The following is a 13,377-nucleotide window of genomic DNA, read 5'->3' on the forward strand; positions in this document are numbered from 1 at the left end:
CTGTCAGACCAGGCTGCCCTCAGACTCCCAGAGTTACGCCTGCCTCTGTCTCCTGAGTGCTAGGATTACAGGAGTGCACCATCACACCTGGCTCCAAATACATCTTTTGAAGCTTCTCCTTGAAAGGAGGGATCTTATTTTGTTTTTAATGTGTACCAGTATTTTCCTTCTGTATATGCATGTAGTAGCACATGTGTGCCACTGGAGGGCGCTAGAAGGAGTCAGTGCTTCTGGAACTGCATTTATAGAAGGGTGTGAACTACCAGGTGGATGCTGGGAAATACCTGGGTGCTCTGGAAGAGCTGCCAGTGCCATTAACCAGTGAGCCATCTCTCTAAACCCCAAATTAAGCAACTGATTACTAAACCCCAAATTAAGCAACTGATTATACATACATACATACATACTATAGACATGTGTGTGTGTGTGTGTGTGTGTGTGTGTGTGTGTGTGTGTGAATTCAGATGACAACTTACAAGACTCTATTTTCTCCTTCCACCTGATGTTCTGGGGGTTGAACTTGGATCCTCAGGTTTGACAGCAAATTCTTTTAACCCCAGAGCCATCTTACCAACTCATAAAGCTGGTACTAGACACTAAAATATTCTGCTCAATGTTTATGTCAGTTTGCCTATTGTATTGCACTGTGGTGTGGTGTAGAGTAGTGTACCCAGGGTCAAGCTACACAGCCGAGGCTGCCCTCAAACTTGAGATCCTCCTGCCTCAGCCTCCTGAGTGCTGAGATTATAGTTGTGTCCAGTTTCTGAGCCACTGGACTATAATTCATTTATTGTGTTGTTTATAATGCAGGGTGCATCTTTAGGACATTGTCCTATATAACCACAGTGCAAGAACCGAATTAGGAAACTTAACATTGATGCTATACAGTCTCTATGTACATGCATCTTCAGGTGTTCCCGAGATTGGCCTTTGTAGCATTTTTGGTGGAGAAATGGAATGAGACCCCATCAAAGGACACTATCACCCTGGACTCAGCTGATGTGGTGTTTTCTTTCTTAATCTAAGGCCCTTGCCTAACTGACCCCACCTGTGCTGCGTGTGTTTCACAATACTGACCTTTTGGAAGACAGGCCTGTTGTTTTGAAGGATGAGTCTCAATTTGGATTTGTCTGTTTCTCCATGACTAGACTTGGGGCAAACATGTTTGAATACTATGTAGATTGATACATTGTCAGTAAATATATATAAGATACTGGATTGAACTGGATAGAAATTTGGGTTTTTCACATTTTGCCAGTTAAACAAATCAGTTATTTGTGGGAAGCCACATGTGCCATTGCAGGGTGGCGCTGGCTTCTGCTGGCCACCACACATACATAGGCAGTAAAGTTTTTTGCCAAGATGAGGTTTTGAGAATTAACCAAAATTAACCAATCAGATGAGAGAGAAGTTGACCAATCAGATGAGAGAGAAGTTAACCAATCAGAAGAGAGAGAAGTTAACCAATCAGGTGAGAGAGAAATTAACCAATCAGATGTANGCATGCAAATGAGGTGGTAAGCATCAACCAAGCACAACCAATCCGGGTGTGAGACACGCCTCTCCTAGGCCTATATAAAGCAGGACCAGTGCTGGCTCGGGGTCTATTCGCCTCTACAATCAAGCTCTCCCAATAAATGTGTGCAGAAGGATCCTGTTGCAGCGTCGTTCTTGCTGGTCGAATCGGACGTGTGCAAGAGTTATTGAAAAGGTTTTACTTCTTCATCTCTTTCTCTTCCTTCCTTCCTTCCTTTCTGTTTTAGTTTTTTTTTTTCAAGACAGGTTTCTCTGTGTAGCTCCTGGCTGTCCTGGAACTCACTCTGTAGACCAGGCTGGCCTCAAACTCAGGGATCATCTGCCTCTGTGTCCCAAGTGCTGGGAGTAAAGGCATGCGCCACCATGACCCTCTTAAATGGTTTTCTTAGCTGTCAAATACGGGCACCAATACATTTGGTTTCTTTGGGTTGTTGAACTATCACATATAGTCATGTAGAACTGTATTTGAGATTCTCTGTCTTTCTCTTTCTGTCTCATTCAGGTTTTGCATCATATCTTCATGTGCCTCACTGCTGAGTAAAACTCTCATTCCTTATTACTATTTTTTTAAAAACATGCTTTTTTAAAAAACAAAATAAAGAGAAACCCTGTCTTGAAAAACCAAAACCAACCAGCCAATCAAACAAAAAAAACCAAAGAACTTACTTTATATTTCCTGTGCATCAGTGTTTTGCCTGAGTGTGTGTCTGTGTGACAGTGTCAGAGGGTGGAGTTGCAGACAGTTGTGAGCTGCCACGTGGATGTTGGGAGTTGAACCTGGGAAGAGCAGTCAGTGCCCTTAACTGCTGAGCCATCTCTCCAGCCTCCTTATGACTATTTTAAATTTTTTATTTTTATTATATGTATGTGAGCTGGCTAGTTTTATGTCATCTTGATGCAAGCTAGAGTTGTCTAAAGGAAAATGGAAACTCAATTGAGAAAATGCCTCCTTAAGTTCCAACTGTAGGGCATTGCCTTAATTAGTTATTGATGGGAGTGGGTTCTACCCACTGGCTGGTGGTCCTGAGATCTATAAGAAAATGGGCTGAGTAAGCCACAAGGAGCAAGATAGTAAGCAGCATGCCTCCATTAGCTCCTGCCTCCAGGTTCCTGCACTGTTTGAATTCTTGTCCTGATTTCCTTAAATAATGAACAGTTATAAGGAAACATAAGCCAGATGAAGTTTTTCCTTCCTGCGTTACTTTGGCATTTGTACTGGCTGGTTTTGTGTCAACTTGACACGGGCTGGATTTATCACCGAGAAAGGAGCTTCAGTGGGGGAAATGCTTCCATGAGATCCAGCTGTAATGCATTTTCTCAATTAGTTATTAAGGGGGGAGGGCCCCTTGTGGGTGGTGCCATCTCTGGGCTGGTAGTCTTGGTTCTATAAGAAAGCAAGCTGAGCAAGCCAGGGGTGAGGGCATTGGAGACCCTGGAGCTAGAGTAACAGAGAGTTGTAAGCTTCCATGTGAGTACTGGGAACCCAGGCCCTCTGCAAGAGCTTTAAGTATGTTCTTAACCTCTGAACCATCTCTCTACCCCACACCCCAATTTCTATGTTTACCTACATTTATAGAGGCCTGACACAGTTTCATATTCTTTACCACTTCAGTCTTGTGGGGTATTCACAAGAGGAGACGGCTCAGATAGAGTTTTAAGCTGATGGTCTTTATTAGTGAGCCAGTACGACACTAAGTGTTTGGGACCCCAGTGGAGCACTGAGCCTTTTTCAGGGTAAGCTTTTTTTTTTTTTTTTTNCGAGACAGGGTTTCTCTGTATAGCCCTGGCTGTCCTGGAACTCACTTTGTAGACCAGGCTGGCCTCGAACTCAGAAATCCGCCCGCCTCTGCCTCCCAAGTGCTGGGATTAAAGGCGTGCGCCACCACGCCCAGCTCAGGGTAAGCTTTTTAAAAAGCACAAGAACCGGGTGCTGGGGTGAACCTTAGTTCACAAGAGCAGTTAGCCAGAAGCACAACCACTGAAGCCAAAAAGCAAGGTTCGTGCATGGAGAGACTTTCCCACAATTATGGACTTGCATGGCTTCGGGCTTTGTTTTAGTTTTGGCAGGTGGTACTATCTGTGTGCTGTGTTTTCCAGCCTGAGTGGTACTTTCTTTATGGAGTCGGTTGTACGAAGGTCTGGGGGCCTGTTACACTAGCACCTCGTGACAGAGGTGAAAGTCAATAAATACTTGGACACCCTTAAGAGACAGATTGCTAGGGTGTGTGTACTCTGATCAGGATCCAAAGGGAATAAATTAATAAATAAAAATGAAAAAAGAGCGAGAGATATTACTGTTAGTGTCACACAACAAGGTCAGAGAGCAGAAGGTGAAATTATTTAAGGTCACATGGGCTATATAGAGTCGGTGTTAATAATCCAACTTTGAACACAGGTTGTACCATGAGCGATCCCCAGCCTGAAAGTGGCTGGAGATAAGGCTGAGTTGGTAGTGTTCCTGATCCCCAATATTGCATAAACCATACCTGGTGTATATGCCTGTAATCCCTGCCTGTGGAGGGAGTAGATGGAGTGTCAGATGCTCAAAGGCACTGGGCACACTAGGTTATAAAGAAGAAGGAAAAAAAAAGGTCTTGAAGTTTTGATGAGGACGCGTTGAGGGAGGTGGGAAATGGATAGAATGGGAGTGGGGGGTTGAGGGTGTCTGTGATCATGACAATAAGAAATAGAATATTCTAAAAACTTGGGGAGAGCTTCAAGGTCGTCTTCATCTACACAATGAGTTGGAGGCTTGCCTGAGATACAGCAAATCTTGTCTGAAAAAAAAAAAAAAAACAACAGAAAACAAAAAACAAATCGCTTGAAAGCCTCTTTTAAACACTCAGGGGCTTCGTAGATGTTAAGAACTGAAGTGTCAAGGCGGCAAGACTGGATCCTCTCACATTTATACAGCTGGTGTCCAGTTTATTCAGCCTTCAGCTGAGTGAATGAAAAAAGGTGTAAACCAGATGTGGTGGCTTTAATCCCAGCACTTGGGAGCAGAGGCAGGAAGATTTCTGAGTTCGAGGCCAGCCTGGTCTACAGAGTGAGTTCCAGGACAGCCAGGGATACACAGAGAAACCCTGTCTTGAAAAACGGGGTGGGGTGGGGGGTGGGGAAACGGACGGATGGAGGGACGGGGACAGAATGAAAAAGGAAGGAATGAACAAGAAAAGTGGAAATGAGTCAGGATAAAGTGGGAGTAAACGCCTATGTCCTCTATGGGTCTATTTATCTCTGCCGGGTCATCTGAAAACCACGTGGTCCATCTAGCCGGTGTTTCCGGTGACCCCGCCCACTTCCAAGCTCCACCCTTCATCTGTTTCCGTACTTGCGCGTTGGCTGAGCTGTTTTGGCCCCGGGGAGGACCCGTAGCCTCAGCTTCGGCTGGCGTCCGTAGCCGGGAAACCCGGAGCTCTAGCCTGAGATCCGCGATGTCGGGTGAAGACGTCCCGCACCGGGCAGAGTCCTCCGAAGCCCGTGCGGCCGCGGTCAGCGACATCCAGGAGCTGATGCGACGCAAGGAGGAGATCGAGGCGGAGATCAAGGCTAATTACGACCTCCTGGAGAGCGTGAGTGTGGCGGGGAGGACGGGGAGGCCTGCGGACCAGGCTCCGGGTCTCTGCCAAGCAGTGTCCTAGGGAGGCCTTTGCTGTGTGCCACACGCCCCTTTAAGCATTTTCTCTTCACGTGGGATTAATTTTCATTTTCGGAAGCATTAACTTTGCCATTTAAAGTTTTTTGGTTTTTTTTTTTTTGTTTTTGGTTTGTTTTTAACGCAGCCCCCAAGCTGGCTTCGAACTCGCGATCCTCTTACGTCATCTTTAAGAGTGCGGGAATCGCGGGCCTGTGCCACCATGATATCGGCCTTAGTGAAACTGCCTCGGTCGCAAGGATAGACTATTTGCTGAGGCATAGTGATAATCGCCACTGTCACTTTCTGTAGGTGACATTACCAGGTTTGGCCTTGCCACCCGCTTTTCTTTAGGACTTTATAAACGTCAACTGACAGAATTAATTGGGCATCTTGTTAAAATGCTCTTTGTAGCCAGGGGAGGCATCCCTATTTAAGCCCAGCATTTGGAGAGTGGAGACAGGGGGATCAGGATTTGAGGGCTATTCTTGCCTACATAGTAAGCTCGAGGCTGGCCTGGGTTATATTAGACCTTGTCTCAAAAAAAACAAACAAACAAAAAACAAAAAAAGAAAAGTAAAAATGAAATGCAGATTCTAGTTGGGCTAGGGAAAAGACTCCGGATTTTAAGAAAGCCCTCACCTCTGCTAATTGCTCCTTTAAGTGGAGCCAGATTAAGCACATTAACCTTACTGTAAAAGGGGAAACAGGGCCAGAGTGGAGCCAATGCTTGCCCAGTTAGGAAGGGGAAATGGTTGGCTCTGTGATCTGCTTACCTCCTAAGCAGATATATTTTTCATAAAACCCCAAGTCAGTGTGTAGAGGAAGGGGAAGCTAAATCACACTCATTGCTGGGCACAATGACGTCTGGGTGATGGGTGCCAGATGATGGTGTCATATAGAGGTTCTACAGGCCAGGTAGGTGCTGACCATGTGCCTAAAAGGTACTATCTTGTATGTGTGTTGTGCCAGGAAACTGTCACAGCAACATTGTTAACTTGTGTGTGTCCCTGAAGCTCAAAGGGGCGGAGTCAGGGGCTGGAGAGATGGCTCAGTGGTTTAAAGGCACTGGCCATCATAAGGACTGGAGTTCAGATCCAGAATTTACTACTGTGTAAGTCCACACACTCGTGGAGACGTTTAAACAGACACAAATCTCTTTAAAGAAAAAAAAAAAAAACCCATGTGTGTGTGTGTGTGTGTGTGTATATACACGTGTGTATGAAAGGAGAAGTCACTTGTTTAAAGTCACAGGCCTCAGGCTTGGTAAAGCTTAAAACAGATAAAAAGCAATTTTTTGTTTGGTTTTGTTTTGTTTTTCGAATGAGGGTTTCTTTTTGTAGCTCTGGCTGTCCTGAACTCAGAGATCCACCAGCCTCTGCCTCTCAAGTGCTAGGATTTAAGGCGTGCACTACCATCGGCTGGCAAAAAGCAATTTCTTAAACTGCAGTTACTTGCCTAGCTCCAGTAGAATCAGACATCTCACATATTGTCTTTTGGTATTGGCCTACCCTTTACTATTTATCTGGGTGTGGTGTTGCACACCTGCAGCTCGAAGCAAGCAAAAGCATGGAGATTGCCACATGTTCAGGGCCAGTCTGTTCTACACAGAGAGCTCTAGGACTATATAGTGGAACAGCAAGAGTCTGTCTGAACAAACCAGGGTTTGGAGAGGCTAGGAGTGAAGCTCGGTTTGTCGGATGCATGCCCCACAGACCTGAAAACCTGAGTTCGGTCCCTAGAACTCAAGGCTGTTACTGGTCCATGTCTGGGATCCCAACTGAACAGGCGGAGACAGGAAGATGCCCGGGTTTGTGGGCAGCCAGTCCAGCCTGTTTGATGAGCTGTAGACTGGTGAGACAGCTTGTCTCAAAGGAGGTAGATAGTGTTCCTGAGATGCCCCCTTGAGATTATCCTCTGACTGGCACATGTGTGGCACCTGCATACACACAAACCCATTAGAAACCAAATCAAAAGACGGAAAACTATAACTGTTTTCTCTTAAATATAAGGTAAGAGTGTATGTTAATTGCCTCTGGCTAATTTGTTTTTTGGTTGCTGAGGGCTTGAATCTTAAAATTTGTCTGCTCTGATTTATTTCATATTATTATTATTAATTTTTATTTTTTTTAAGGACAGGTTCCCAGCTGGGTGGTGATGTCTCATTTCTTTATTCTAAGTACTTGGGAGGCAGAGGCAGGTGGATCTCTTGAGTTTGTGGTCAGCCTGGTCTACAGAGTGAGTTCCAGGACAGTCAGGGTTACACAGAGAAACCCTGTCTCAAAAAAAAAAAAAAACAAAACAGAAAAAAAAGACAGGCTCTCAGTGTGTAGCTTAGACTACATATGTGAAACTCTGTCCCTCCCCCACATAAAAGTAAAAACAGATTATAAATGATAAGTTAGATATCACTATTAAAACTGATTTCATAATACTTAGTCAAGACTATGAGAAGAGAAGCCACAGGATGGAAGGAAATGGTTGCACACCCTCTCATAAGCTGGTGTCTGGGATATAGGAAAAGGAGCGATAAAACACAGTAATAAATACACAGATAGCGTACTTAGAACAGGGCAGAGGGTCTAAGTGGACGGTCCTTAAATTAAATACATATGATTGATAGAGAAGCTCTGAACACATTCAGGACATCGGTTAAAAGCTCCGTGTGCTCTTGCAGAGGACCTGGGTTCGGTTCCCAGCACTCACACATGCGTGGTAACTCCCAACCATCTGTAACTCCACTTCCAGGGTATCCGATGCCTCTTCTGACCTCTGTAGGCACTGCACACACATGGTGCACATCTGTCTGTAGGCACTTGCACACATAGAGGAAATCTTAAAGGCCCAGCATGCTGAACAGTCATAGTGTAGTTAAAATCACAGTGCCATACTCCCTCATACTCACCAGGATGGGGATAACGAAAATATGGGTAATATCTTAAGGAGACTATGGAGAAATTGGAAATACTATACAACTGTAAGATGGTGTGACTGCTGTCCAAAAACAGTTCGGCAGTTTCTCAAAAAAGTAAAACATAGTTAACATATAACTCAGAAAATACATTCCTCATTTGATATTATGATTGTTGCAAATATATCATCCAAAAATTCATACATATCTGTAGTGAGAACTTTGGTTTCTTTGGAAATGCTTGTTTTTTTTTTTTAATTTTGTTTTTGTTTTGTTTTTTTAAAGATTTATTTATTTATTATATGTAAGTACACTGTAGCTGTCTTCTGAAACCCCAGAAGAGGGCATCAGATCTCATTATGGATGGTTGTGAGCCACCATGTGGTTGCTGGGATTTGAACTCAGGACTTTTTGAAAGAGTAGGCAGTGCTCTTAACTGCTGAGCCATTCTCCAGCCCAGAAATGCTTGTTTTTGTTATAATCCCAAGTGCCGACCAGACCACAGCAGCTGTCTGTAATTTGCCTTGAACTCCAGCAGGAGCCTGGTTCTGCAAGCTGTAGCTTGATCCTGTGCTTGGGTGGCTTGGAATTGTGAGGGCTTTTTAGAGGATATATAAATGTTAGCGCTCTGAGCCGTGGAGTTGTTGTCAGTTGTTGGGTAGTTGTTGTTGGTTGCTGTTGGTTGCTGTTGGTCTAGTTGGTTAAGTAGTCCTATGCAAAGAAGAAATTAGATATCCTGATCAAACTTGCCCCAAGGAGCTAAGATGTTCCTAAAGAGCAGGAAGTAGTCTAACAATAACATCGCGCCCTTTCCCCTCTACCCTTTCCTCCCTCCTGTCTAGTCTTAGGGGGTTGAAAGGGTGGGAAAAAAGGGGTGGAAGAAAGAACCCACAAAGTAGCCAAAGTTAGGCTACACACATTGTTTAAAATAGCTAGAAAACAGGAAGCAATGCATATTCTCCAGCTAACAGATAAGTGAAACATAGTCAACCCATACAGTGGGGCTTTGAAGGTAACAAGGAGTAGTGAGTTATATATAAATACTTGTTCATGCTATGGGGTAAAATAACCCTTGAAAGCATTGTGATAAAGAAGATACAAAACACCTTGTATCGTGTGTGTTGTCTCTCTCATCTTGCTATGTATTTCTGGCTATCTCCCAGTACTTACTATATGGCCCAGGCTAGCCTTGAATTCTTGGCAGTTTGCTGCAGCCAACTGGGTGCTGAGATTATAGGTGGGCACCACTACACCTAGCTTCCTTTTTTGACACACATCTGGCTAAAAATCCAAGCTGGCCTTGAACTCACTCTGTAGTTCTAGCTGGCCTCCAATTTGTAATTTTCCTGTCTTGGCTTGCCTCAATGTTGGGATTATAAGTGGGTATCAGTGTGCTTGGCTTTGCAAGGTTTCATGTATATGGAATGTCCTGTTCTGAGTCTCAGATGTCCTCTGAAGGCTCCCATATTAAAAGATGGGTGCCCACGGTGATGCTCTTGAGACATAGTAGAACCCTTATGAGGTGCAGCTCTGTAGGTCATTGGAAGCATGCCCTTGCTGGGGTGGTTACTGTAGGTTGGTGGTGGCATGGCCTTGCTGGGGTGGTTACTGTAGGTTGGTGGTGGCATGGCCTTGCTGGGGTGGTTANGTGGTTACTGTAGGTTGGTGGTGGCATGGCCTTGCTGGGGTGGTTACTGTAGGTTGGTGGTGGCATGGCCTTGCTGGGGTGGTTACTGTAGGTTGTAGGTGGCATGGCCTTGCTGGGGTAGCTACTATAGGTCATTGGAGGGCTTTTTCTTTTTGTTTTTTCCTTCCTCCTAGGATCATGATGGAAGTGGCTTCCATGATAATGTTCTGCCTCTCCACAGAGCTAAAAACAAAGAGTCCCAAATAAACCTACCGACAAACAGACATCAAACAACACATTTGCCAAGTTCTGTTCTGAAACTCCAAAACTATGAGCTCCAATAAGCCTCTTCTGCCTATGTTGGTTATAATACTCAGACATAGTCTCAAAGTTTCAGAGGGACAGTGTGGGAGCCTGCCTCACATAAATAGTTGCTAAAGCTGGCCCTAAAGCAGAGGTCCCTCTAGTTCCAGTGACTCAGGAGGCTGAGGCAGGAGGATTGGTTGGTCCGGGAACAGCCTGGGTAACATAGTGAGGCTAAATAGAAAGTGTTAAACGAATGCACTGTTTTGAATAAGGAATAGATTTCCAATGTTCAGATCCAGAACCTGCTAGTGGATATCAAACACGAAGGCTCTCCATCCTTCCCTAACTCCCAGCCACTCGGTTTCTTTCCCTGGAGGCAGCCGGTGCCATCTAGTGATGGAAGGGATCTTGGTATGCCTGGTAGGTCTTTATTTCTAGAAGAGTCCAAACCCTGGTCCTAGCTGCATTCTCTGGAGTTTACTTCCTGTTGGGAGGGAGGCGTTGCAGAGGTCAGGTGAGGGATGGAGCTGAGAGAGCAGGCTCTGAAGGCTCTTGGAGTGTTGTGTTGTTGCTTTAGTTAATTGGTTTTGGAGAGATTATCTCATGTATCCAAGGCTAATCTTGAGCTCACTGTGTAACCAAGGTTGACCTTGAACTTTGATCCTCCTGCCTCTACATCCTGTACCACCACGTCTGGCTTTTGCATGGGAAGGGGGTGGGTGGGGGGATAAGTCCAATGTTTTATGTATGCTAGGCAAGCACTCTATCCTATATCCCTATCCCTACTTATTACTTTGTGTGTGTGTGTACTGTAGAGAATCAAATCCAAGATTGGCATATGCCAGTGCTCTACCACTGACCTGCCGTCAAGCCTTGCTTTGTGTACACTATTCTCATGCATTGCTTGCATTATTTTTTAAAGACTTCATTTTATGAATGTGTGTATAGTGTGGCCCGGGGCATTGATGAGGAGTGTATATGGAGGTCAGAGGACAGCTTTGTGCAGCTTGTGTGCCTTTTTCATCTTGATGTGGACCCCAGGAATTGAACTCAGGTTGTTGGTCTTTATTTGCTGATCCATCTCTATGACCTCATTGCTTTCATTATTAATACTTAATTAAGACTGGTACCCGCTGCAGAGGGTAGCTATAAGGACATAGTTACAGAACCTGATGTGTGCTAAAGACATCACTGTATGGTCCTCGTTCCTTTCATCATGAGTTAGAAGTACAAAGGTCTACGGAATTGCATTTTGGTGTTTTCACCTGTGAGATTTTTTTTTAACCACATCTCTTTCCTCCAGCAAAAAGGAATTGGCATGAACGAGCCGCTGGTGGACTGTGAGGGCTATCCCCGGGCAGATGTGGACTTGTACCAGGTCCGAACAGCAAGGCACAACATCATCTGTGAGTGACCCTCCCTGGGGCTGTCTTGGCTTGTGGTGGGGTGCTGAAGACATAGGGGTGATTAGCATTGAGTATTGCAAAGCTTTTCTGCTTTGACACAATTATCTTGTCAAAGTAAGGAACTGAGAAGCAAGGGGACAGGGTGGATGGCAGAGTTCCGTCCGTGTCGATGGCTTTATTTATTTTTTTTTTTATTTTACTTTGCTTCAAAGCTAAATGTGGTGGCACATGCCTTTGATCCCAGCACTCAGGAGGCAGAGGTGGATGGATCTCTGTGAGGTTGAGTCCAGCCTGGTCTACAGAGTGAGTCCCAGGCCAGCCAGCTGAAGAAAAACCCTGTCTCAAAACAAAACAAAACAAAACAAAACAAAAACAAACAACAAAAATTCAAGAACAAACAAACAAAAAAAACTTGGCTTCAAGCTGGGCATGGTGGCACACAGCTCTAAGGCTAGGTGTTTGAGGCCAGTCTGGGCTGCATATGAAAGTACAGAACGGGGCTGGGGAGATGGCTCAGTGGTTAAGAGCACTCACTGACTGCTATTCCAGAGGTCCTGAGTTCAATTTCCAGCAACAATATGGTGGCTCACAACCATCTGTAACACAACCACCTCTTGTGGTGCGTCTGAAGAAGGCAACAGGGTACTCACATACATAAAGGATTTTTTTAAAAAAAAGTAAAACAACAAGGAATGAAAGCTTTACTTTGTTATGGGACTTCATTGACTTAACAATGGAAGCCCAAATCAGTCACTCCCCAGCCCCATGGAGTCCATGAAGTAGGTTCCCACTGTGCAAATAGAAAAGACCCAGGCTGGCTCTCAGACTGAAGTATCAGTATAAAGGCCAGTAGAACCAGTCTGCCTGTCTTCAGGCCCTTGGCTCTGTTCAGGCAGGAGACAGGCGACAGGAGGAAGGGTCCTGGCCTCCCACCCTGAGTGTGCGTTAGCATTTTCCTGCCAGGAAGGCTGGGCAAGCTGTTCCGCTGCAGGCCCATCACTCTCCTGAGGGGGTCTTACACACAGTCTTTGTCTTAATGAGGTACCTGTCAGAGAATGGCACCTGGGTTTGTGTTCCTGCTGTAACAAGCCACAGGACTGTATTGTCTCTGACAGTTCTGGAGGTGAGACAGCCAGAAGGTCTGCTGACAAAATCCAGGTGTCAGTGGGACTGGCTCCCCCTAGGGGCTGGGGCTGGGGCTGACGCTGGGGCTGGTGGTATATCCTTTGTCTTTGCAGAGGCCACCTGCGTTTCCTGGCTCCTGGCCATCATCATCCTCTGTCTTTAGAAGTAGTGATCACATCTTTCTAGCCTTTGCTGCTGTTACAGAATCTTGTCCTCTCCCCCTCCTGCCTCCCTCTTTAGCTTGTTAAGACCCGGGCCCTCCCAGAAAATCCAGGTCGTCCCTTCTCTCAGGGTCCTGAGGTCACATGTGCACCGGCTTTGGGATGAGGGTGTGAGCATCTTTTACTTGGCACTGGTAGATAATCAGCTCTCCATCCCAGCTATACTAGGGGGTCAGCCACCCACGGTTTGCACTTCATGATTTCCGCTGAGTATGCCCGACTCGGGCTTTATCCACAGTGTTTTGGTAAAGGAGCTGCCTTTATAAGCAGGGTGCGGAGTAATATGCACGCTCCCTTAAAGCCACAGTGTGGGAGAGAGCACCTCAGAACATCCTTTTTCCCCTGAAGATTCTGATATTAAAAAGGTTCAGTCTTACAGGAAAACAACTAAGGAGATGCAGAGAATAGGGAAGCCATGTGAAGACGGCACATGTGAGGGGAATTCTGAGATGCAGAGAATAGGGAAGCCATGTGAAGACGGCACATGTGAGGGGGATTCTGAGATGCAGAGAATAGGGAAGCCATGTGAAGACGGCACATGTGAGGGGAATTCTGAGATGCAGAGAATAGGGAAGCCATGTGAAGACTGCACATGTGAGGGGAATTCTGAG

The 13,377-nt window shown here is 45.4% G+C and overlaps 1 protein-coding gene across 1 annotated transcript in view; it reads left to right on the forward strand.

Annotated features, from left to right (window-relative positions):
* Window positions 1-4,859: 4,859 nt before the first annotated feature.
* The window catches only part of Psmd9 (proteasome 26S subunit, non-ATPase 9), a 21,717-nt gene continuing 13,199 nt past the window's right edge, over window positions 4,860-13,377 (forward strand). Inside the window, exons 1-2 of the mRNA XM_021162902.1 lie at window positions 4,860-5,108; window positions 11,318-11,420. Coding sequence (XP_021018561.1) covers window positions 4,971-5,108; window positions 11,318-11,420 — 241 coding nt within the window. The 5' untranslated portion in view covers window positions 4,860-4,970. The remainder of the gene's footprint in view (window positions 5,109-11,317; window positions 11,421-13,377) is intronic.

This window comes from Mus caroli, chromosome 5, assembly GCF_900094665.2.
Source record: "Mus caroli chromosome 5, CAROLI_EIJ_v1.1, whole genome shotgun sequence".
NCBI lineage: Eukaryota > Metazoa > Chordata > Mammalia > Rodentia > Muridae > Mus > Mus caroli.